This window comes from Anopheles nili, chromosome 3 (assembly GCF_943737925.1).
Source record: "Anopheles nili chromosome 3, idAnoNiliSN_F5_01, whole genome shotgun sequence".
Classification (NCBI taxonomy): Eukaryota; Metazoa; Arthropoda; class Insecta; order Diptera; family Culicidae; genus Anopheles; species Anopheles nili.
In genome coordinates this window covers 7,530,334-7,557,087 of record NC_071292.1, presented here as the reverse complement: position 1 = coordinate 7,557,087, position 26,754 = coordinate 7,530,334, and the positions used below count along the sequence as shown (strand labels likewise).

General features: G+C 47.5%; 1 protein-coding gene across 4 annotated transcripts; it reads left to right on the top strand.

The window, feature by feature from the left end:
• The first annotated feature begins 180 nt into the window (after nucleotides 1-180).
• LOC128722978 (uncharacterized) lies at nucleotides 181-14,035 on the top strand. 4 transcript variants are annotated; one of them, XM_053816677.1, is made up of 7 exons: nucleotides 181-310; nucleotides 2,088-2,337; nucleotides 9,913-10,160; nucleotides 10,265-10,440; nucleotides 10,863-11,112; nucleotides 11,204-11,350; nucleotides 11,742-14,035. In XM_053816677.1, the coding sequence occupies exons 2-7, from the start codon at nucleotides 2,273-2,275 to the stop codon at nucleotides 14,033-14,035; spliced, it is 3,180 nt and encodes a 1,059-aa protein (XP_053672652.1). In that variant the 5' UTR covers nucleotides 181-310; nucleotides 2,088-2,272. The 4 variants fall into 4 exon arrangements, with proteins under 4 accessions (XP_053672652.1, XP_053672653.1, XP_053672654.1 ...); XM_053816678.1 differs by lacking the exon at nucleotides 181-310 and adding an exon at nucleotides 715-839; XM_053816679.1 differs by lacking the exon at nucleotides 181-310 and adding an exon at nucleotides 1,275-1,367.
• Nucleotides 14,036-26,754: the final 12,719 nt, after the last annotated feature.

Below are 26,754 nucleotides of genomic sequence, written 5' to 3'. Positions count from 1 at the left end.
CGGTGCTAGACTAATAGAGGTGAAATTTTCAGGGTTCTATCAGGTAGGACAACGTTTATTTTAATAAACTTTAGCGTTTCCAATTGGTTGAAGTGAAGTTGTCGGCTATTAGGTGTAAACTTCCGAACAATCAACAAATGGAAACATCAACTGCAACCGCATCGATGGAACTTGGTTGAATATCCATTGGTTAGTTAAATTTCTGAACAGGGCCTACGGCACATAACTCTACTAAGTCGTAAGCCTGTAGAGAAGTGGTATTTCGCAGAATATGCATAATATCTGCCCCCAGAGTGATCCAACATAAAAGGTGACTTTCGTCTTGGCGTAAAGAATAAGAAGAACGGTAGCTAGAACATAGAGCACCACGGGCAAGCATAAGAATCCAAACAAACACGCGACGAATAAGTTGAGTTGCGTGGAAAAACAGTTAAGAAAAGTGACAACATTACCGTGGGTGCGTAAACTAAAAACACAAGCAACAAAAACACATCTCGAAACCATCGCGAGTTGCTTGACCGCGGCCAAATCTGTTGGCTAGGGTTAGTTAACGTTGTAACGGGGTGGTAGAGTTTGCGACGGTCTATTTTCGGGATGGGCGAAAATATGCTAATAATTTAATTATATCTCGCTTGTTTTGTCCGTACGGTGCACGAATTCGTCTGCCGGAGTGTGTTTTGCGTGTGTACAGTGTGCAATTGCAAGAGGAGAAAGGTCGTGTTTGCGTTGTTTGTGTACATGTGCAGAACCGAGGTCGTAGAACTCCGGGAAGAACAGCTTCTTCTGCGGGGCAGATTGTGCCGTCGATTTGCTATTGCTCTCAAGGGTGGCTTTGTTCGGTAGGGCATCTCCTTGGCAACAACGAATCATTCGTCATCGCCACCGCGATCCCTTGCGATCATGAGTATTGCTGTTCGGTTGTGTTTGTGCGTATGAGCCCCTTGTCGCGTGTGACGGAATTCTCGAACCCTGGCCACCCCGCACGCGAACCCCTCACGACGGATTGTTTGTTTACCACAGCGAGTCAGTCAGAGCCGATATCGATTTTCAAGGGCGTGTAACGAACCTGCCAACACACACACTGCGCGTGAGTTGTTGCGTTCGCGAAGGACACCACCTTTTCGTGCGTGAAAAAAAAGGACGTCGAGCGACGGGAGGAGAACCTGGAGCGGCTGCGCGAGAACGCGTCATCACGTAGCTGTGCCGTCATTGTGTGTGCCGTCGTGTGCTTTTCCGTGCCAGCGCATTCCAAATGGTTCGACCGATGATCTCATAATTTTCGGTCCCCAATTTCGCTCGCCAAATCGCGAACACCGTCACGAAACCCACCCCGTGTGTTGGCGGTTGCTGCCTACTGCGGTTGGAGTGTGCGTATGGTTCCTTTCTCTTTTTCTTCTTCCTCATTCCACGGGTCAGAAGCATCCGATTCCGCCCCAAAAAGGGGGTACCATAGCATAAGGTATCGAGACCCTGACGGTTTATTGATTCCTTATCTCACAATACCCGATCTCGGTCGGCCCTTCCTTCGCTTCGCATCGCCGTGTGTGTGAGCTGTCAGTTTTGTTTATCTCTGGGGTAGCAGGCTTACGGTGTTGTTATCACTCGCGGTTTTACTTTGCCTGCCTTCTCGAGTGGGCGCACGGTCAGATAAGGACGTCGAAATCGAAGTAACTCGAACCCAGCGCCAGCGAAACCTAAGGGCCATCCGAGGGCCATACCACCGTACCAATTCCCCTAGTGCCTTTTGTCCGTGCGGTGTCGAGTGATGTGATTCACGCACGGCTGATTCGTGGCATCGTTTCGCGGTGTAGATAGAAGAAAAGTAGTGTGGGAGGGAAGGAAAAATCACACCAAAGCTTTGTGGAGGCTCCTAAATTATCCGAAACGCTTACCTCGCGCGGGTGTGCTTTTTGTGTGCTGTTCTGGTGTAATTTACATATGATCATTACAACATCGCGATCGTGGCTCTTCGCGTGCTGGACGGGGTCGCGATCGTGTTTACGTTCCCCGGTCGAGAACCGGATCCGGTCGCCGGTTACGTTGGTGCGGATCGAGCCGATTATGATGATGTTGCTCTCTTTTTGCAGCTCGCTTTCGACCGCGACGAGCGAATAGAAAGAAAAGGCGAGTAAAAAAAAACCCAACTCCAAAAAAAGAAAAAAAAAACAACAAAACACCATCACCCACGGGGTTTTGAGCGAGTGCGAACGCGAAACAGTTAGAAAGTGCGAGCTTAAATGCATCTTGTGACAGCAGCCCCAGCGTGTACCTAATGAACAGAAACATGAAACGGCAGCTGGAAAAGTTCAAAGAGGAACTCAAATCGAACCTATCCCGGTAAGTACCCCCGTGGTTTGGGTTTTTTTTGTGTGTGAAATTTTCGCCTCCCTCCTCCCCGAGAGGCCTTTTTCCGTTCGCCAAAAAAAAAACCTCCGGGTTTAAATTCCTGCGTAGGTTTTGGGATGACAACAACCTGCGTACTGCTTCCACACCACAAAACGGCTTTTACCTCATTTGAATCACAATTTAGCGAACCGTCCGCAAAACGGCTTGGGCTTTGGGGCGGATTTTATTTCTCTCCATATTGGCTTCCGCGCCCGGCATGATGCAAATGAGGGCGTTTATCCACTTGTGGCCTCCCAGCCGCAGTGGTGTGGTGCTTCAATCAATTTGATCGTCTTGCTGCTCCGATCGGGCATGAAGGAGTTGCGATCGCTTCACGCAACATGACCCGCGCGAGTAACGAACTTTTCACGGCCATCCACACACACACGCACGTCGATGGGCTGTGAATTTTCCGACCGGAAGGCGACCGCGGACAGCCCAAACCGGACGTTTCCCATCGCTGGAAACCGTAAAACGGTGGGCTTTTTTCCACGTGAGCTACGGGTTTATTGCGCACACGAAGCAGGTGGGTTTTGTGGAAGGAGGATGAGACAACTTAGTAATCTCCTCTTGGCCCACTACAGCCGCTTGTTTTATGTTGCTAAAAGGCGGGTAGCCATATTTGTTTTGATTACCTCACAACTTAGGGCTCGCGAGCACCGTGAAGGCGGCAGATTGACGGGTTGATTGCGGTTATGTGATAATATGCGTTGCTTGGTCTCCCGGTTAAGTTGGTGGGAAAATCTGCCTCCCTCTCTTCACTACTGGAACCTGTTGCCAGTGTGTGTGTGTGTGTGTATGCATCACGTCGGTTGTTGCACTGACAGCTGGTTGTCCGGGCCGCATAGTGGACATCGTTCACCCCATTCGTTGCGCGGACACTTTGATTGGGCTCGAAGGGAAGATGCGCTAACAAGCGAGAGATCCCACCGATATTGGGTGGTGGAGTATGCAAATATCACTCCCCTTTCTGTGATGAGACCACGGACCTGGGCTGAGTGTGCGTGTCGACTGGTGGAGGTGATTGAATAATCTGTAAGGCTTTAATCCGGTTCTTTTTTCGCGTTCCAAGCCGTGATAAGCTCGCTCGAGGGGGATGGCGCTTTATTTCGATGTTCGAAGGTGACGTGCGAGTTTGCGAACATTTTCCCCCGAAAAGTAGTAGTATCGGTTCCGTATCGGGGAAGGGCATAATTTGAGGGTGTTCGTTGGTTTTTATTTTTGCTTCTCCCGCCCGTTGTTATTGATGGTGTGGATCGATGTTTGCGGATACCAGCAGATGGAATCTTATCAGCACCGACCGGAAAGCACACAGAGAGAGCCCTCCTGACCGCTGATAAGCCTCAATGACTCAAAATGGGGAGCTCGTTTTTCGCGAAATGATACAATTACTTTGATAGATTGTGGATCGGACGTTACATCGAATGGAACGCGCCCCGAACGGGGTTTACAAAATGGGGTGTCGCGTTAGACCGCGAAGTGGAGCATTAAACGATCCATTTAATATGATGCATTTTTCAAGCTTTCCCGTCAAAAGGTTTACCGCCGCTTAAGGGCATTTGGGTGGTTTTTGGGCGGTTGGTTGTTTCCTCTTCTGTCTTCCCGACCTCCTCTGGTGAAGGCGGAATCGATGCTCAATGTTGGATGACGAAATGGAGCCGGGAAACTTTCTCGATTCACTTTTCGTCGAGCGAATCACACACCACGGAGCCGATCGGGTGCCCCATATTCACCCTGCTGTTCAGTGGGCCAGCCTGCGGGAGGTGTTCGGAAATTGGCCTCCTCCTCCTCCTCCTCCTCTTTGATTCCTGCCTCCAAACACACCACACCAAACGGTTCGTTGTTTGCTCCAGTTTGGTTCATGTCCGCTGAACAGCCGGTCCGATGTAAATGAGATTTCCGTTCCGATACCCTTTTTTTGTGCTTTGATCGGCTCTTCCATCGGTTTCCTTCCTTCGTCCGGTTCCGTTCTGGTTTGCTTTTTTTTTTTTGGTGTGGACAATTATTTTTAACCGGCTCTTATTTGGGAGTCGATTCGAACCGGAAGAAGACCCGCGCGTTGGCATCCATCCGGCCGTAAAGTTGGAAACCCAACGCCCCAAAAGTGGCTCTCGTGGAGAGCACCATGGGACGTCCAGATAAATCTTGGTAAAGATCCGCACCAGAAGCATTCGCCTTTCGAAGGGAGAGCGTGTTCAGCCAGTCGTGTTGCCGGGTCTGGTTTTATTTGTGGCAAAAATGCATCCAAGTGGAAGTGGAATGTACAAAATTTGCACAAAAGTAGCTCTTCTACTGCAAACCCGTGATCGACTGGAGCACATGGGCGGCCTAATAATAATGCTTTCCATTCCTGTTATTATTAGCTCATCCTCGCAGACTCACAGACGCAGTTTCGTGTGCCGCGGGGTTTCGCTTTAATGACGAGGAAGAGCATTCGTTTCGTGTCCGCCAATGGCTAGAGTGAGCGCCTTTTTCCATCCTGGTGACTCGTAACCGACGTTGTGGAGTCGAACGGTCTCGTAAATTCCATTACACGTGACACTGTCGTTGCGGATTATTTGCTGCCTGGAGGTGAATCCTTCCCCGTCTAGGCGAGGGTGATCATCATCGCATTGAAATCATCGCGCGCATTACTATTCTTTACGGGAAGCGCATTTCCACCGCCCGTCGTTGCACTTCCGAATGCTGCTGAAATGTGAGATTTTGTGCCCTTTTTTTAGCCGTTTTTCGCACCGTCGCATTCAGAGGAGAACCAAGCCAAGCGCGCGCGTCACAAAGGCAACCCCTCGGAGGGAGGGTGTTCGAATAACCGAATAGAAAATCTCTTGCATTTATGCGACCACGAGCACCCGTGCCGGCGAATGGCCGGGAAAAGGTCGCCCTGTGCTTTCCACCGAGCGTTTGCGAGACCTTTACGTTTTTGTTCGGTCCCATCGCGGGCGTGGAGTTTGGAGAGATGGAAAGCAGAATAAAGGATTAGTCACGAACCGGAAGCCTCGAAGAGACTGGGCGTCATGAGCGAGGTTTGTGTGGGGGTGCGTTTTTAACCCCCCAAAAACCCAACCAACCCTCGCTGCTAAGTGTGACCGTTTGACGAGCAACGAGTGTTCCGGTTGGCGGAACGCGCTGACTTTCGTTTTCATTATTTTTGTTGTGTGAATTTGTCAACCACTTTCGGCTCGCAGTCGCTGGGAGATTTGTCAGTCTTTAGGGTTTGCGACGGGTGGGGTAGGAAGTGGGGGGGAGTGGGAGAAGGGGTGTCTCAATCCGTGACGCTCAAAGTACGCCTGTAATGCGTCATTTGAAGTACGCCGAGTCTGGTTGTCTGGTTGGTTTCAAATGTCTCGCGAAAACAATCGGACATTCGGACATTGAATTATTGGTTTTGCCCGGTTCGAGTGTTTCGCTTTCCTGATCGGGAAAATGATTTCCCGATCGCGAGACTACCCCAGGACCCCCTATCGGTGCGACTTCATTAATCATTTCGATTGGGGGTTTAATTTAATTATCACGTCCCCGTTCGTTCTGGTCTTTGTTCGGAAAAGGCGATCGCTGGAAGATTAATGGAAACTATTTTTAGAGGGGTTTTTTTTTTAGTTCAGGTCGGTGCGAAAATTCCTCCATCGTAATTGGTGCCGGGCCCGTGGCATAGCGTTTGACCTGGCACTACGTCATCGAGCACGTCGGGTTGGCGATTTGCCAATCTTTAACGCTTCCCAACTCGCTGTTTGGTTCACCTCCTGAGGGCAAGCGTTTGGATGAAGCAAACATTGCCCCTTCTGCTTCAGCTAGCTTCCCGGGAAAAACGGGTTTTATGGGTCGATGCAATAAAACACGGTCATTTGGGATGCAAGTCGAGCGACACGAGGCTGTCTCGCGTTCAGTGTGTCACATTTGATGACCGAGTTTTGTTGTTTCTTCGGACGAAACCGAGCCAACGCAAACATCGGGCAATGTTTGCTCAATTAGCAAAAATGGCATGAATATGTGTCGCCGCTCGATCGATAGATGACCGGTCAGAGAAGGCTTGTCTGCTCTACGTTTCGAGTCCAACGAGGTGAATGCGTTGTGTGAAAAAGCACGCCCGCAGTTGGAAACGAAATCCTGAAGCCCGTTTGTTTATGTAAAGCTTAAGCGGGTGCAATTTTGCGAGGCATCATTATTTAAATACCATTAGAGGGGTTTTATGTAAGCGCGAGAAAAATGGAAAGTTTTTTTTTTTAATATTCACAGCCCGGCGAACTCGCGTCGTAAATCAACGAATGATTCATCCCGCGATCCGGTGGACGGATAAAATCGGCAACATCGATCGCGTGCACCCACCATCATCCTCCTATGTTTGGTGGTTCTCCATTTTTCGTCTCTTGATCGCACCGGTCCGATGTACTGGCACGATAATAATTGCACGATTGCTCGATCGCAAGATAGCATATTTCTCGAGTCGGGCGGAAGTACCACAAGAGGTTCACCGTGGATCAATGATCTTCTTCGATATGCTCGCCTCAAGTGGAGTAACAGAGTGAGGGGGGCAGAGATGGCCAGAAAGCCAACATTATCGTTTCCTCGAGCGGAAAGCCGTCTCGAGAGAAGCTCGCGATCGCGAAGCGCAACGCCATCGAACTTAACTGACGGGGCGCAATGTTGTGTTACATATTTCCCGACCGTCTGCTCTCGCTCCATCGCATCCATCCGGTGCTGTTGTGCTGTCTTTATCTCTCGTGCGGCATTTACGTGGCCATCTCAACAGCTGTTCTCGCCACGATCGAGAGAGGCTGTCTGGAACGGAAAGCGTCGGGCGGAAAAACGTGCCGACTTTCCGACTGGGTGCGATCGTCTTTGGGATTCGTTCCGTTTCGTTTGCTGATTGCTTCGGTCGATTTGTGGCTCGCGGATGAAGCCTTTAGAGGGTGTCGATTCGATACCCACCAACCACCACCCACCCACATCACCCATGGAAGGGTGAGACGGAAGATTATGCTTCTCCGGCCGGCGTGGATGCTGTTGTTGTGTGCGAGTGATTCAATTTGTACTTCCTCGTGCCGGTGGCGTTCCGTTGCTGCTTCTGGGAGTTGTTTGCGAATCCAATCCGATCGGGCCTGATGTAATCTTTCGCCAGCTCTCGTCCCGGGCTTTTGATCCGGCCAGGCGTGTGGTGCTGGATCGTAAAGCTTTTCCATCCATTTTGCTCACCATCTCGCTCGATTGTTGTTGCGTTAGGGGTGGGTATTTTTTTTTGTTTGCTTCATCGTACAAACAAAAACTAAATCGATTTCTCACTACCACCCCCACCGATCGTACGATCTGCGAGCGGGCTGTGTCTGTTTTCTTTCCGATTTAATAATGTATTTCCTGCCTGTCTGCCTGGTTTGGGCCTTGGAAGAGCCAGCAGTGCGTGTTTTTTGTGTGTGTGTGTGTGTTGTGGGTTGCCTTTTCGCCCGCAACCCCTTCACGGGATGAATGTGCATGTGTTGTGATCTTCGATCGTAACCACCCTCACCGGGCTGCTGCACCACGAAGGGGTGGGTTGGTCTTTTTTTGTGGGTGCCTTTTGTCCGGAGGGTTTTGTCTTTCCAATTCACACCCTTTATTGTGCAGTACCGGGGGGCTGTGGCCACGGTTTGGTTCCCTCTTCGTAGTTTATTGTTTCTGCACTTCGTGTGAAATTTATGCTTGCTAAATGTTTATTTCTTGCCTTTTTTTTCTGTCGGTCGCTAGACCCGCACCCGCTCTTTCGCATGCATCGTTCTTCATGCCAGTAGGTTTGTGTGATATTTCGCCGGTTGAGTTTGCGCAGCAACGCTAAACAGCTCGTGGCGATTGGGCGCAAAGAGAATACGGTCTAATAAGCTCGTTTGCAGGTAATAATGTCTGTCCAAAGTGAGTGGTTGGGGTGGGGCGTTTTTGTTTAGCTGCTTTTGGGAAGGTTCGGTATGGCAAATGCACTTATAGTGGATTGCCACATCCTGCTGCGGGAGCGATTGTGCCCGGTTTGTTTGAGTTGTCGAGTTTGCTAAAGCTACTGCTGCGAAAGATCTAATCGAAAGCTTTCGTCACAGTTTCGAGAAGGAATGACGAGAGATTTCCTCCCTTTAGACGCAAACCCAAAAAGGTAACCTGTCATTAAGCTTGCTGAGTAAAGCAATTTTCGCAAAAGAAGCCGAAAGGTTCCTCACCGTGCCATCATCATTTGTCTTCGTCGTAGGATGCAACATGTCATCACGATCCGCAGCGTAGATGACTCATTTTTGCATAGCCCCTTCGTTACATTGACATCACAGAAAGGAAAGGCGCTTAATTTGTGGTACAAAAATAAAAGCAATGTCTCCAGCATGACAGCATATGACTAAGGTGCGTTTGGTGGAGGTGTCTGGGACAACTGCATTTCCTGTGCACCCGTCACATGATGGGATGCATCGTTTTTCACATGCACACACGTAGGTGACGCTCGGCAGTACCTCTGTCAGGGAATATCCATCGAATCTAATGATGTTCTCACGACGGTCCACAGACGCGAAGACAAAAGGTAATAGCAGAAGCAAGCGTCTTTCGCACAATGTGTTGCTCTGAAGCGAACGATCTAAACGTCCCATCCACTCGAGGGGGGTTGATGATTGTGCGCATGTTGTCTTATGTGGTTGCTTTTAATTGTTTTGCTGTCCACGGCACGGTTAGTGCAATTACTTTAACGGGGAACGATGCAAGATCGCGCAAGGGGGCATTGGTTTCGCTGGAGGAAGATGCTGCCAGAGGGCCGTTCGTCAATTTTGCTAAGTGGTTTTAACTTATCAGCCCAGCTACGTGCCTCGGTGGTACCCGAAAGGGCAGTGGCAGAAAATTAAACCAGAAATGCCTTTTGTTTAGGATTCCATCGGTACCGCTCTGTCGTAAGACAAAACACGCCATAGCCCTGAATTTGAACCGAGAAGTGCCTTTCGCATCCAATCAGCGGACCTTATGAGTTTTGCTCAATGTAGCTCAATGTTTTCGAGTTGTTTTATTGCATACGAACGCCAGCGGCCGCCAAATGGGCGTTGATTGAATGCTCCAAAATGATATCGACGTTTTATCGCGCGTAAAAATGGCAATAAAATACACAAAGCAGCTGGCCACCCTTGGGGCCGCAGGAGGGTGGTTGTTGTTTTGTATACAACCCCCCCCAAAAGGCACGCTTTCAAGACGGTTCGCGATGCTGCTGGCCTGTTTACGCTCGAAATTGTTGGCCATTTTTAGAACATTGTATCAGACACAGCTGGCCGTCAATGGCACGCACGCCCTGACTCACGTACGTCGTGTGTTTGTGTGTACGAGAAAAGAAAGAAATATGCATGGGGCGGGGAACTCATCGTATGCAGCAAACGAGGGAAGAATTAGAGACCGGTTAGCCCAAGCGGCTGAACGATGCGCGCTTGTGCTGAATGCATTGCGCTGCGTTACCTCAGTAAATGCCAACTGCCAATTAATTTGCTCATCACCCGTTCATTCATTTTGATCGCGCACCCCTTCGACCCGGTGGTACGACACGGACAGGTCCAGCAAGGCGGAGAAAAATGCCGACGGGCTGCAGGAAATCGAGCGTGAGGTCGACCGGTACAAAGACATTCTGCAGAACCTCAACAAGCGGATAGCGACGAACGTGTCTGCTGGCCAGCCCCAGGATGCGGTGGCACGCGAGAAACGCTACAAGAAGGTACCGGAGTTCCAGCTCGGCCAGCTGATGGAGGAATCGGTCAAGGATCTACCCTCCGGTCTGCTGAAGGATGTGCTGGATACGTGCGGTAAGCGGTGGCTGGTGGCTGGTGGCCGGTAGATTGGCGATTATTTAATCAAAGTCTTCTCGTTGGTCTCGTTATCTCGGTGTCTGCCGCAACTCGTCTCGTAGCACGCGTCGAGAAGCGAATAGCGACGGAAAACGTCAACAGCGAGGTGAATGTGGAAAATTCCGTCAGCAAAAACCTCAACGACATCATCGAGCGTCACTTGTCCACGATCCAGAAGCAGAAGCGCGTCGTCACCAAGTGCCACCAGGAGTACGAAGCTTCGCGGCAGAAGTATGATGTAAGTGCAAACTCGTCGCTTTGACTCATCCGGGTGCGCCATTACCATCAAGAGCGCTAAAGGGAGAGATACGCTTTAGTGTGTGTTGGTGGTGCATCGGAGGCAGAATGCAAACGTGTAATGTGCAAAAAAGCCCACGTTAAACCGGCGGTCTGGTGCTGGTGGATCATCGAGACTGCACAGTTATGATTCACCGCCCCTGTTACTTGGCTTTCGCTTGCTTTTGCCCTGGTAATGGGCCGCTTTTATCGCTGGCAATGATCCAAACCCGAGTGCACTGGTGGGAGCGTGATACTGGAAGGTTCTTTCAACTGGCCGGGGAGCCATTTTGCTTGTCTTGCCTGTTAAAGTGCAGCCGTATTGCAGTCCATCAGCTCCCTTTCTTTTCACTCATGCGCTATCTTTATTTTGTCTCTCTCCAGTCGGCCCAACGAAACAGCGATCAGGTTGGGAATCAGGCAAAGATCATCCAGCTGAAAGATGACCAGGAGGAGCTGCACACGAAGCTCGAGAAGGAGCGCGATCTGTACGAATCGTACATGTACGAGCTGCTGGCGGAGGAGGAAAACATTGCACTGTTTGTGAAGGAGTACGTCAAACACCAGGAGCTGTACTTCACGTTGGTGCTGCGTGAGATTCAGCAAACCATGCGGAGCATGGACGGGTTGTTCCGTAAGTCCCGGCCTTACCCGGTCGATCGCAATCCAAACGGGTTTGCCTGTTCTTGTAACATCCCTCCCGTCTTCTTCTCCACTCTCCGTAGGTCGTAAAAATAAGCAAATCTTCAACACGCCCCTGCGGGATCATCTGAAGGCGACGGATCGTAAAATTGCTTACGTGATTGAGCTGTGTGTTTGCTGCCTGCTGGAGAAGGGCCTGTACGAGGAAGGGCTGCTGCGGGTCGGATGTGGTAAGGGCGGTGTGTGGCGCGTGTGCCCGTGAAAATAAGAAGCACACATCTCTGAGCCCTCTGAGCGAGCCCTTGCGGTTGTGCTCTGTTTCAGTTCGCTCTGTTTATTTGTTTGTTAGCTTCGCTTGAAATATGATAATGATGATGATGAACTCTGGTGTCAATTCGTGCCAGGAATCCCGGCGATTGATGGCAATTTATTGCTGATTAGCCTACCAAGGCTTCCAATGTAGGAGTTGATTTGAAGCGTTTAGCTTAGTTTTGACACGAAGGGATACGTTTAAAAAACATGGGCACAGAGATGAGATGCTTATTTTGAGACACACGACGTTTTTTTTGAACGGTGGGAAAGCAGCTCTATTGACCTTCAATATTCGAACTCTATTTTTAGCGTCATCCAAGCTGCGGCGTATGATTTCCGCCATCAATGCCAACTACGTGTCGCCACCGTTGGCGGATAAGTACTGCGATCCGCACGTTGTGGCCGGCGTGTTAAAGAAATACCTCCGTAGCCTACCGGATCCGCTGCTCACGTTCGAGTTCTACCAGAGCTTCGTACATGCGGCCCAGAAACCGAGCGACGCTCAGCGTAAAGCGGCCATCCTCGATATTGTGAACCAGCTGCCGCGGGAAAACTACGACAACCTGCGCTACCTGACCAAGTTCCTGTCGTACCTGGCGGAGAAGAATCAGGAGAACAAGATGTCGCCGCAAAACATTGCGATCGTGATGTCGCCCAATTTGCTGTGGTCACCGAACGAGAATGAAAACTACATGGATCAGGTGAACAGTACGGCGACGGTTAATACGATTGTCGAGGCGCTCGTTGCTGACTGGTCGTTTTTCTTCGATGGTGAAGTGAATTTTTACGTCAGCATGACGCGGGACGCCCTGTTCCCGGATAATGGGGGGTTTCCCTTCGACAAAGACCAGAACGTTCGGATTGTTCCTAGCGGCGGTGACATGATGTCCCGGTCGATGTTTGTTACGTCGTCCACCGCTGGCCAACAGACGGTGGCGATGTCGACGACGGGCGGTAGCAGTCAGGACGAGCTTCGATTCGGCCGCGGTGAAGGTGGCGGTGGAGTAGGAGAGGCAGGTGGAGGAGGAGGAGGAGGGCGCGGAGGATCGACAGTGTCACATTCCCGCAGCAGCAGCCACGATACTAGTCTAATTCTAATCAATAGTAGTAATAACAATCACAGCGGCAGTGGCAGTGGCGGCAGTACCGATCAGCTGAAATATCGCAGCCAATCGAACAGCTCGCTGTCGGATCATTCCAGTCCACCGCAGGAGAACAGCCCGAAGCTACCGATTAGACGCAAGCACAATAAGCAGGTGGCTCCGACGCCACCGGAAAATCATCACTACAAGGCGTCCCGGGAAGTCAACAACAAGCTGCATTCGACGCACTATTTCAAGCAGCTGAGCAGCTCGACGACAGCGGCGTCCGTTGGTGGCAACCATACCGGGGATGGGGACGAAGGATTTGCATCGTTGCAGCATCAGGCGTATAAACAGGCTCAGGCCGAATATGATCGCCAGCCGATGCTGCGTGCCGAGAGCCACGACAATTTGTTGAAGCTGAAGACGACAGACAAGATCCCGCCGCCCAGGCCGGCCGCCGTAAGCGTCGATAGTCAGGTGTTGAGCAAAATCAAGGCCAGTGTAGCGAGTAGCACTCAACAGCAGCAACAACAACAGCAGCAGCAGCAGCAGCACCAAAACAAGCAACCAAATGCTCCCAATTGTGATACAACTAGCGGTAGTAGTAGTAAGGAGAACAAGGAAAACAACAACAGAGCGGCTGCTGCGGGAGCGGTCAGTATCTTTCCTCCGTTGAAACCTGTGGCCCTTCCGAGGACTACCATCCCAGGACCATCGTCAAAGGTCAGTGGTGTTGCCAGCGGAAATGGAACTGCCAGCCATGACGACGTTGGGGACACGAGTGCGTTAGGTGGATCGGCCGGTGGCGGTGTCGTGATTCGAGAAAAACCCATCATCCCCGAGCGGCCAGCAACGCTGATGCGTCCGATGAGCTTTAAGGGCTCGATACCTGAGATATCTAAGGTCAGCGAGGGCACCAACACGATCATCAGTGGGCTGACGTCGTCGTCGGCGAGTTCTCTGAAGAAAGCGCAGAGCTTCCGGGGTGAAACTAGTGCCGGCAGTCGAGCGACGGAGAAATCATCCGATCTGGAGCGAGGCACGCTTGAACGAACGCAGATTTATAATATCGACAAGCAGCAGGTCGCGTTCATCGATGTAGTGGAGCGATCCTCGGACGACGATCACGGTTCGGGGCATCCAAAGACTAAGCAATCGGGAGTACGAAAGGAACGGCCTGACCCGCTTCCGGCAATCAATCATCAGGTGGACACCACGGTGTCTTCCAGCAGCGTGGTTCCCCAGGGAACGCCACCTCTTGCCATGATGGAATCGACGGGTTCGTTGGGCAGTGACATTCAATCGCCCGTCAGCACGATGCCACCGCCAGGATCAACCGCAATACCGAGCGGGACGGGAACAGGAAGTTCTGCTGCTTCTACGACCGTCGTCACCACTAGTCTGCAGCATGTTCCGCAGTCCCCGCGGGGCATTGATTCGAAGATTAAGCGGCCACAGGTACCAGCCCCTCCACCACCGGTCGGGCGACCAAAATCGTCCGACTCAACTGATTTATAACAGTTCGGGGAGGTGTTGATTTAGGATTCGGCTCTGGTACTGGTGCCCAGGTATCACACAACCCGCGTGAAATTCGATGGAGCGCACGCGAAGAGTTCGCTAAGCAGCCAAGCGGCCGGCGTTCCAACCCACACCTTGTTGCTGAATGTTCTTTGTTATTAATGGTCTTTCTTTCTTTATTCTGCTAAGAGAAATTATGTAGCGATTGAGTTTTTTTAAAACCATTTCGCACGAAATGGTGTAGCGAAATATGTTGATAAGACGCAAAGTTTGTTCGTTTGTGATTTGTTTTAAAGCGTTGCCTTTTGAAGGAAAACGTAACACAAATTCGAAGCGTTCAGTTAGGACTAAATGAATTATGACCCGGAGGAACATGCATTTGTTCCGTTCGATTATAGAGTAAGGCATGTAACATTGGAGTATTCTGTAGCAAATCACATCACACTTAGAAAACCCAAGCATCACGAGCTAGAATGGTTGGTAGAAGGATTTTTTTTCTTGCTTGCAAAATGCTTACAATCACAAAGATAGCCTTCTGCTGCAAATCTCTTAATTATTATTACCATCATCATCTTCTCCCTTCTTTCATCTTACTATCCATAACTATTTCTCTACCTTGTGGAAAGATGGCACCGACGATGCCAGACGAAAGTGAAGCGGAAAACCTTTGACGTTGCGGGTATTTCCTGCATCTGCGAATTACAGCACTAATGCTAGAGAATCGAAAAGCATAAAAAGGCGCTAAATGAAAAAGATACTATTAGTGATTTTCTGATTCTTGGTTTGAAGTCGAGGTTTGTGTGTCTTTTCGGAAGCCACCCGTCTTGTGGGTCCACAGAACGAAAAGAAACTAGTAACCGGGAACTAACCGTCTCGTGCGCATCCATGCGGAAGGTTGCAATTTCATTTTGTGCTGGGCATTTGATTAATGGCTCACGGTGTCGTGGCTGTGTGCTTGTGCGCGTGGCGATTTATCGCTTCGGGACGGAAATTGAATTTTACTACCGAAAAGAAGGAAGCGAAACTAATGAAAGAATGGCGCGCGTATTTTACTACAGAAAAACTACCACGTCTACTGTTGCAGCAAAACAGAGTCCTGCTGGTATTATGCTTGAGCTCGTACTTGCAGATGCTTTAGAACGGTTAGATTTGATAGGTGTTGTAAAAAAAGGAATTGGTCAAACGACAGCGTAGAACGATTACGACGTTTTTTTCCCTAAAAGTTAGTACTTTTCCAGATGTAATCTGTCCGGTACGGTCGCGATGGTAGTACAACCTCGTTTGGTTCTCTGAAAAGTGAACATTCAGGACGCGTTAACGTAGTTGCTGTGTCATTGACATGAACGCTGACTGAGAGAAACTGACATGAAACTTCACCTCAGCAGCTTTCTGCATCGCAACGATATTCTAATGGCGAGAAAGTATAGGTTGTGCAATGCTGTAACAAATTGCAGGATTCTTTTTGTCGAAAAGCATCTGCAACTAGTTTACCTTCCACATAGCCTCCCATAATGTATAGCATGCTTATCATAGCGAATGAAGTTTTCCAACCAGGATAGAAATGAGGAATTGGAATCTATAAATGATTCCGCTTCATCTGTTTCTCAGTATTAGATCGTTATTATCGTATAGTTTCAGCAACTAAGGGATGCATTGTGAAAGCTAGATGTACAAAGTGCAATAATATGCATACAACATGCAAGCAAACAATTCCTACAACATGCAGCATTTTTATTGGTTTATGAAGCATTTTTGGTCTATACTCTGGAATGGACTCATACTTTTGATAGAACAAGTTACGAATGATAGACAATTTTGTGAACTATATCTATACATACATTAACATATGAACATATCAAATTGAATTGTTTTGTTTGACCTATGGTTGGTTTACGGGAAGAAAGTTATTTTGGCAACCAGTAAATATGTCTACCAGCTCTGCAGCACCAATAACAATGTGGGATCTCAATACTTGTGAAGCCGGAGGGTCATAATTATGCGCTGTTTGATGCTAAATCAGTTCGTTTCCCGCTTCTTATTCTCGCCGCACGTCGTCGTAATTCCATAGCTTCAGTTGAAGAAACGTGAACGCCATAACGACAATGATCATTTGGATCGATCGGATCAAAATCGTCAAAAAGTAGAGAGACACGGTGAAAATCACACATCAGTAGATTGAATACGCCCGGTTAATGCATGGGTTCGATGAGAGAAGGGCAAGGTAAGCACAATCGGAAAGGGTTAATACTGCAGCTTTGGCTGTGGTTGCATTCAGGATCAGTATTGTTTATTATAACTGCTCACCAAAACCCGCTATGTAATGCTGGTGGAGTTTTAGCGGTTTACCTTTCATTTTTGCTCATAATTTACATCACAATTTTACACGTTAGTTAAAAAAGACGTCCTGTAACGGGACATTATAAACCTAATGCATGGCGATGCGTGGTAGCCGGCTTATCCTTTTTCATCTCGCACGTCCTCCATGTCTCTCACTTACGTCCCCTGTCGCTGCCCAGTAGCGTGTGGTTCCAAATTACTGCGGAACGGAACTAATTTCGATCTCATATCAAATGCACCGGCAGAAGGAGGCAGCGCGCAGTGCGCGAAAATAATCCCTCTCGTTTGAGCATAAAGAACGTGGTGCCGAAATTTCAAAGTTGGTCGATAGTGGCGTGACGTGGTGGGGTGGCAGTTACCTTTTTATCGCCTCTCGGGTGCGACGATGCTGTGGCAGCCAAAAAAAAAATAAAATAAAGCCCCGAATAACACCGGTATCGGAGTGTCACATCCGGTGCAGGCGCTTACCACGCGGGTCCGGTCGACACTAGAGTAATTAGCATTTAAACAAAATCATCATCAATATTCATTAAAATTTGTTACTCCGTTCCGTGCTGGTTGACCGTTGGGGACCGCGGAAGGGCGTGAAAAAGCGACGATAAGGGACTGATGCACGGTTGGGCCAGCCCTTTTTTCCACGGTTTCCCGCACGCCGTTGCAAACGCACCTGACGTGACGACGTGGACGTAATAAACCACAAACAAACAGGTACACACACTGCACACATGCACTTGTGAAAACGGTTCGCATTTGGTGGGTTGGTGGGCGAACATACTCGGCGTGTGGTATACGTTCGGTAGCCAGGTGATGCATCGTGGCGCACGCAGCATACGCCTCACATCATTATGCTTTTAAAATGGCCACTCGCGCCTGGCGTGCCACGGGCGATGGTGATGTGATCATAAAAGGAAAAATTTCCTACCGATGGTAATATGATACAGAGAAGAATACGTGCCGAACGCGAAAGGGACACCGCGGATTTCGGTCGTAACACAACCTACCTACTACCTCCGGAGCGTTTCCGTGGCAACCACTCGATGGTGACGAGCATGAATCTGCCGCAGCAATCGTGTGTATCATATAAAAAGCTCACTTTCATGAGAGTGGGACGAACTCGGACACGAATAACGAGCCGCAACACACAATTTATCAACACCGCGCTGGTGTGGCCAAGCTCTTTTCAATAATTCGTCACCTGTTCTCTCACCAGCTTGTGATGTTAATTACGGTCGGTTGTTCAGGATGTTTCGAAGCCTCACTTGCTGCGATTGAAAATTGCCAAAAAGTTTAATTTTCAATATTCGCATATTTGAACCACTTGGTTGCGGTGGATGGCGTTCTTTGTGCTGTTGCTCTCGAAACGTTCCACGGTATCATTTCCGCGTTTCATCAGCGTCATGAATCTATGGTTTATTACCGACGACATGTGGCTACCAATCGGGGCGAACAATGGATGCCTCCTTATCATATCATATGGTAACACATATTTTCCTGGTATGCAGCCCAGAACGTGCTTGATTGCATTTTGCTTCTACTGGCACTACACTTCGTATTATGGCTTTAAACTTGTAGACCGCTCTTTTTCCTAAAACCTAGTACAGCTTCTGCTTATGTAACTATGAAAGTGTTGCTTAAAATCCCCCGAATTACTCTACGCTGCTTCTGTCTGTTGAAGCATCACACTATTCCAAGTGCCGCCGCTGGTAAGCAAATGAGCAACAAAAGCAAAGAAAAAAAAATGGTAAAGAAAAATCACAAAAAAAGCTTCGGAAGCATATTTCAGTGAAAAAGAGCACGTGTTTAGGATATGTAGGCGAGGCGGCTGCAATGATGTATGGGCAAGTTTGATAGCTATAAGAATGCGAAAGATACAAATATGGAGGGCAAATTATGTGCGAACAACAGGCCACGTAATCAGTGGAATCGCGACAGGTGATAACAATCGAAGAAAAGTGTAGCGAATGTAACAGTACATTGAGAGGCGAAACGTACGTCACGCAGTGGACGTTTTGCGCTAGATAAATAGTTCTGAATTTAATTCAATTACTCTGTTTTCTTTCTTCTTCCTGCTGCATTCGAGCAAGTAATGAGTTACACACACACACAGCTGCAATTAGTAATGATTATGACTATGATTATGAGATCGTATTACTACAATCAATTATGCATTAATGATTAAAGGCAGAATTAATAATGAATACAAGTAATGGAATCGATAAAAAAGTAATAATAATCGCGTGCCGCAGGGAGTAGGGCGAACCGTCAGGATCGGATAATGGAATTTAAAAACTATGGAAGGAAAACATTAAATTCACCCCTTCACCTCCGTACTATATCTTGTTTTACTTTTTTTTTCATCCAGATTGATCAATCGGTAGACCGTTGTCGAATACATAGAGTATGCCGATAATTGCTCGTACCCGGAGTGTGTTAATGCGTAAAAGTAACAAAATATTAATGATTCGTGGCATGGCAAGCAAAACGGGAGGAAATGGAATAAAAATCGCGAGCGAAACACAGTCTGCTCCACGCAGCACAGATGTAACTAATTATTAATTATTGAAATAAAGCGGAAACGAATGTTGATTTTTACTACAGTGAAAATTATTGCCGTTCTCATTGGGACTCGTTTTGGGGGGATGAGCGGGTTAGCAGGGTCAGTGAATGAGAGGTAATTTCGAGGGGCTTAATTGATTTATAGGTTCGAGACACCGTTGTGGTTTTAAATAGTATGGTACTTTAAAATCTATTTCGCAGCGTTGTTAATATTTGTACGATTTTTGTTGCAAATACCGTTGTGCGTCGCATGTCGTGATTTATCAAGCATTCAAATATTTTCTAAACCCTTTTTTATGGTCCTAAATGCATGAATGAATCGCTACCCTGTCATTGAACGGGTCGTTTCAGTTACAGTAATGCATTAAATTAAGTTTTTGTCGTTGAGGCAGCAACCAATCACGCACACCAAACGTGCACAGCTTCTTTCAACCGGCCTTCCAAGGCCGGTGTAACGCGAGTCCCTTTTATCATTGTGTTTTATTTTGCGAAAGAAAATGGAAGTACAAAATAATTAGATAAAAACGTGATAAAACACGGGCCTCACGCGCTCGGAGCGGCTGGGCACGCAACGCGATACCGAACTAGAACGTTGAATTACATTCTCAAACCCATCCTCTGGCAATGTCGGTACCGACATCAAACGAAATTGGTGGAATCGTTTTAATTAGCAACCTTGTCAGGTACGGGTTTCGGGCCGTCAAAAAGAATCCTCCACAAACGCGAAACGCTTTGTCGCAATTTGAAAAAAGCTCGCACGACTGTTTCGCTCTCGTTGGGCGTTATTTATGATCAGTCGTAGCGAGATAGTACCAGAATGTGCGTTGGGTTATCGTACTGCGATTTGTACGGAATTTGCAGCAGTTGGTGGGAGCCAAAAAAACATTTACGAACACCCGTAGAGTGTAAATGGCTCAATGATGATTAGTATAAAACTTAATGTACTTTAGTACGAAAGTAAGTATTTTGGTAGGAATCGAAATCGACTATTAAACGTTTCTAATTCATAACTGTAAGCCCCGGTTTTAATGGAGCACCATACGCCGAAGCTTTCACTCTCCCCTGGGAGGCACTAATCACCCGGAAGGCGCAACATAATCGTACGAAATTTCTGCACACGTCATCCATCAGCATTCACCGCAAACAATGAACTATCTATGCACTTGCATCCGTATTCCATATCGTCCCGAGCTCCCGCGATCCCTTGCCACATTGCCCTCCATCTACGAGGTACTGGGCGTCTCCATTCGACTTTGGGACATGGGACCCGTTGGCTTTTTTGCATGGTAAAATGGTGCAACCGGATCCGGGATTGGAGCCTCCGGGTGCATCCGGAATCAGCACCGAAATCAGTACAAATGTGTGTTACGGAGTGTTTATGAAGCCGGGCATTATTTATCGCCGCTCGGGCGGGAACTCGACGCTCTTTTTTCGAGAGCAAACAGGAGGAACGTTTCCCATAGAGCACAATGAAAACGGAACCTAAATGGGGGTTGAGCTAGCATTCGGGTCATATCCTCCGGCTACTTGTTGGAAGGGGGATGCTCAAATTTCCACCCCAAAAGCAACACAATGGATTCCAATATCTTCTCCCGAAATTCAAGATTATGATGATGAGATCTTATGCAGTAGCCCGCAGGGTGCTTGTTTAGTACGATGCACACAGCAGATTAGTTTTTGGTGTGGAATGGCTAAATAGCATCATGCACAAGCGGATTTGGTCCGCTTGTTGCTTTATAACGCGATGTAATAGAGGCGAACGCTGCTTTCGAACGATTTTGCTCGATTGAAAACCGTTGTCCTGAATAATTTTCAGTTAGCTGTACGCTCAATCAAATCAATGCTGAGCAATCAATGTTTTCGCACGTGTCATCTGCGAAGTGCCATGTCAATTTGTTGGAAACTTCCCTGACCAAATAACCCTTTTACATATGGGAATAGATAAAAACACGCTGGAAAACGGTCGCACCACATCGCAAAGTGGAGAGTTTGTGCTTCAGATTCCCCATTCGCGTGTCGTTGTTGCATTAAATCAAGCCATATCGAATTCATATCCATTCACAACGCCATCGCAAGTTGACATCAAAGCAGGCGCAGAGTCAATATTCCACTTTTCTGCATCCTAGCAACCAGCACAAACGTACGTAACCTCTCCGTACCCACGTGTCCTTCGAGGGGCGTCGTTTCGAGAATGTTGCACATACATTTACTGTCACCCGCGCACCCGATCCGGAACGGAAGCCCTTTTCACCCCGATGGGTGTCGTGCAAGGGCGGACGTTTCTTCACCGTAAAGGACTTCGCCTCGCGCCAACACGAGCGTCTTTGCACGAGGATGCGAGCAGGCAGAGATACGACCTCAGCAACGGCACACGTCCGTAGCTAGTGGCGGGTTCCAGGACATCCGGGCCACCGGAAGGGCGCACGGGAAACATGGCAAAATAAATGGCCAGCATAACTCAAATGATGCCAAGTGATAATCGTAAAAACAAACTTGTATTTCTCACACGTTTCTCGCTCGCGCCCGGAAACGCATTCGTATGCAGCGTACGGCGTCGTCGTGCGCGCGAAAGCTGCACCGAGCTGCAAGGTACCCGACGGGTAACCGACGAAGAAAGTGCGAGAAACCATACTCTGGTGCTCACTTTAAGGTTGCACTTGCTCGGTGGAGGCTGCAGCGATCCTTGCAACCCGGCGACACGCTTCTGGGCATGGTGAATAATTCCGCCATTTACGGCTCTGCCACCATGGTCACCATGGATGGTTGCTTCGATGCGTCCAACCGGACGGGCAAATATTTGGCGTGGAAACGCTGACGGAGCTTAACTTAAAATGGCGCCGGTTCGTTTGCTTCCTACTTACCTTCCCACCCCGGTGGGTAGAGCTTGATTTTTCGGACATACAAAAGAAAGAGAGCGAAACAATTTTACCGTTTTCCAGTTTATGACAGTTACTTCCCATTGTAGCAATTTATTTCAGTTTTTTTCCTTTCTTTTCTGTTTTCACAATCTTTCTCGCACCACGCGCAAACTCGTTTCGTTTGTCTTTCAATGTTTTCTTGTATAATTTTTTTTTCCATAATTGAACGATTTCGATTTTACTTTTCACGTGTACGTGTATGTGGTGTACGGGTGTGACTGTGTGTTGGGTTTTCGTGTCCGGTAATGAGTGTTACCGTGATCCTGATCGACTACTACGCGCATCCGCCCATCGTTCCATCAATCAGACATCTGCCGTCCCCTGCCCTTGGCTGTTTTTTTTTTCAATGGTTACAAGAAGTCTTTAACTCTGATAGTAGTGGATCCGTAAGTAGCGCTCGAGTTCGCTTTTTTATCCTTCCCTGGAAGAGGATGCTGTGTGAGTGTGTGTGTGTGTTTTGTTTTCTTTTCTTTAATAACATTAAGATGGATGTTCTGTTATCGCTTTATTTGTCTTATACTCTTATCTATTTTACGATGGTTTCGGTGTTCTAGTGTTCGTTACTTGTGGCTGTAGACGGGTGATGCTCTATGTTTCGTTTTCCCTTTTCATTCTTCCTGATTGGCTCCAAAGGAGAGGGCAGAGGGTTTGATGTAGATGCACGCACGAAGCCGGATTTTAAGTGTCACGCTTTTACTTTCAACTCTGGAAGCCCGCAAGAGGACACACTAGAGTTGCGTAAATTGGCTATTTCCATCCTTTCGGGTGGCTTCCGGTCTGACTGTCTGTACGAGTGAGTGTTTTGGGGAATTTCCCTATTTCACGCGCGCAATTATGTGTGTGTGTGTGTGTATGTATTATTGTGGTTCGAAGTGATTACTTTTAATGGGAAAAATTGCCACCTCTTCCCTCTCCATATCCATATCCGCGTCGAGAGTGTGAGTGAGTGTGTTTTTTTCTTCTTTAATATCATTTCACTATATTTACAACTAGGATTTTGGTATCGCTATTAATAATATTTACTGCACTCGAACTTCCACCTTTCTTCATCGTGTTCGAGCTCAACCACCCTCGTTTCGTTTCATGTTAATCTTCTTAGGTTTGTGTTTTTTTTTTCATGATAGGTTTTTAAATGTATCAATCAGCTTCGCTTAGGTAGAGAGCCACGATCTGCGGCGTGTCTTCACGACACGCTCACCGTGACTTTCTTCGCTCACAGCAGACCTCAAAAAGGAAAAACAAGTATAAACGTGTTCTGCTGCTGTTTCACTCGTTCGATGCTTAGTGTCCTTTATTCTTACTTAACCCATTCCCAATCCTGCTCGCTAGTGTTGCATTTTTTAGCAAGACCTTCTGCAAGAACGGAATGGATTGGTTCGGAATGAAATCCACTCGAGTGCTTCCTTTCTTCTCCATTTAAGAAGAGAAAACCATTTTCCAGTGTATGGGTGTGTGTGTCTGTTTCTCCTTCTGCGTCAAGTTCATTTGCTACAAACGTGCTTCCACGTTTCACGGTTCAACTGATGTCTCATTTTCCTTTTACTGTTTTTCTTTAGTCTATTTGTTTGCGTGTTCTTTAAAAAGTCACTAATATATATGTGTATGTATATATGTATATATGTATATCGATTTTACGCAATTAACAAACGATCTCGCAAAGGGGATGGGGATAAAGATTGTTTCCTTTTTTTTGTGTGTGTAGTTATCTCGAGTTTCTGTAGGTTGATTTTTTTTTGTATGTTTTTCTGTCCCATTTTCCTATTGTGTATTTTCCTTGCACTGTGATCCGTTGTAACTATTACTTACGAAGCTTTGAAGTCGGCTTCTATTTCTCTGCTTGAATGATCTGTGAACGTTAGTCTAACATTTTTAGTTTATCAGTTTTTAGGATACTGAGTTGCATGACATGACTGTGCGTTAGTCGGGATCACACCGTTAGTGTACGAATATAATCTTTTCTCATGTCCCGACGCGTACGATCCAATCATGATCTCGTTTCCGCTCGTTTGTTGACGCTTAAACTTACATGAATGTATGAATACTATCGTGATGGCTCTGAGCAAGGGTTTTTGCCTGTTCGTGCCTGCCGTGAGTTGTGTGTCTGTTGCACAACAAACGAGGAGGTGAAAAATGAAACACAAAATGAACGGACTCGCAAACAAAGTCAGCGGAATGTGCGGTACGAGAGTGTGCCCTTTCGGTCGCGGATTCGACGACCCAAGGACGAACGGTTGCGGAATCATTCGGTCGTTGACTCGAAATGTCCTTTCGCCTTCGTTCGCCTTCGAGAATTTTGCAGTGCTACGATTTCGCTAGCTTCTTCCCTTTCGATTTAGCTAATTATGCCGATTTAGTCTAGTGCAGCCATTATGTCGGTAGTTTACATCATTTAGGTTGATTTTTCTTCCCTTTGCGGCTGAATTAACTACTGAATGTTTATACCGACGAGAGTGAAAGTGTGGATGTGTATGCGTGTGTAGTATGTGAGTATCTTTGCTGGGGTTTTAAAAAGTCTATCCGAAACGGCTTCCGATTCGAACGAACGAATGGTTCCCATCCTGTAATGCTTGAGCGCTTCCGTTCTTCTCGTCGTACGAACGAATACTTAAACCGCGCCACCAAGATGGCCGGCAAAAGCGCACGAGTAATAATGTTTCATTGTTTTTGTTTGTTGCTTAAAATTATCTCTACTTGCGTGTGTGTGTGTGTGTGTGTATGTGCTTCGAACTTTCCCCATTTTCCCTTCCCGCTCACGATAGTTGAGGTTATTTTGACGTAAAAACTCAATAAAAGTTTTGAGGAATAAACTAGTGTTGCTTACACATATTACAATAGATACTGCTGCACGGTCAGCTTAATACATATTATCGCCATGGTGTGTGTCGTTTCATACACTTCCTACAGTGGCTATTTCTGGGGGCGTCCTCAGACGACTGGCCTTAGTACCCTAGAGATCTCCTCTCGTAATGTTTCTCGCAAAAAACGTCGCAAATACAGAAAATGGGTGTACTCCGTTATGGCATAAAAAACGTTCTCTCGTGCGTCGGAGACCCTATCTCCTGCCACGTGTCCCTCCCGCACACGCTGAGCCACCCCTTCCGTCATGTACACAATATTCACTTGTTTAGCATGGGACGCCTTAGTCGAATTATTCCTACTACCTCTCAATCCTTGTTACGTTATGCTGCCTGGTGCACGAGCTACATTCATCCGGCTTGACGCCGAATGCTGCCCTACCGATGCACTCGGTCGATAAAAGACGAAAATTAACTCTACTTCATGGGGAGGGAGCAGAACTTAAACTTAAAACCGCCGCCTGGCTTTACCAAACAAATATGTTACAGTCTTTGGATACATGTAATATCAGTTTTGCTTTGCTTTCTTTTTGTTTTGCCTTGCCGTCTTGCCGGTTGCTAATAATACGTTCACTTATCGAATAAATAAATTGCAGCCCTTATGTCGTAATGTTATGAATGCATGCAGTTCGCCGTACTGATTTCCCATATCGGGTTGTTGTGTTTGTTGCTAATAGGGACCTGTTTTCTTCAAGCTTTCGAAGCTGCTGCAGCTGAATTGCTTCCCTTCACTGCGCACGACCGCCGGTGGTGGGCTTATTCAAGAGAAGGAGGATCATTCGGGTACTCGCGTAAGACGTTCAAAATGGGGCGCGCACGTGAGGCGAATGTGTGTTGATGTGTTGATGTTGTTGGTTTCATTTATCAATACCGCTTACTTGTTGTATATTTGATTTACTTACGCTAGTTTTCACACTAAAAGAGCCATGAACTAGTCATTTCGCAATTGTTACGTTGTTGTTACGTTTTTCGTATGAATGAGTTCTTACATTTTTCCTCCCGTCTTAGTCGATGCTAGGGGTTTAAAAAGTCCTTCCGATTCGTTTCACCGTTCCAATGCCACCCACTATCGATCGTGCCCGTACCGTGGTCGGGCTACGAAATAAAGATCCTGCCATTGCTTTCCTGCCAAGCTTCCTATGTGGAGAAAAACATGCCACTCTCTACGAAAGATCACGCAATCCGAAAAGTAAAGTCAACCTTACCAGCCAACGTCACAACGCTTTGCATCCGCCGACTGCATTCTGGCGGACATTTTCGGGTTTTTTCACCAGCGGTGCCTTTAACTACCCAACGAACCGTTCGCTAATACGTCGCAATAGAGTAAAACCGGAAGTCGATCTTTTTCGCTCTTACCCTTGTACCCTTCGCATTTTTTTTGCTGCTTTCACTTCTATACGTTCTTACGTGTTCCTGTTCTTCCCACCGTGCAGTTGCTGCAGTTTATGCAGAGACAAATGTTTTATAAAAACAATCGAAACGCTCATATTTTCCTCCCATTTTCGTTGTGTTTGTAACGAAGACAGAAAAAAAAGAAACAATAAAATCACACACAAACGCGAAAACAAAACGCAACGAAACTTTACGTCCTACTTAAAACATATCCTTAAGCTAGCGGTGTGGATCGAGGAATGAAGTACGGACAGAACCGAAAGCACATCCAACGTACACGGGATGGGTTTAGCAATGCTTTGTTCCTGTTCCAAGTGGCTAGTTTTGCCCTCCGCGACTCGGTGCTTTGCGTGTATTTTCCCTTGCGAATGTCCATCGTCCCAGGGCAGATGGTGTTTTTTGTTTCAGTGGTCGAAAAATGTGCAGAACACAGCTCAGAACAGAACACGCGCAACACGGATCACCGAAGCCCGGTGCATTAGCTCGAAAAACAGAGCTTTTGAGGAGGAAAACATAAATAAAAACAACTCCATTGTATCAATATTGTACCGCTGGTTGAAGTGGATGGGATGGGAACGCAACTTCGAGAGTTTGTTGATCGATCCAACAAACGCCAGAGCCGGGAATGCAAAATGCGTATTTATAAAATATCAAAATTGTC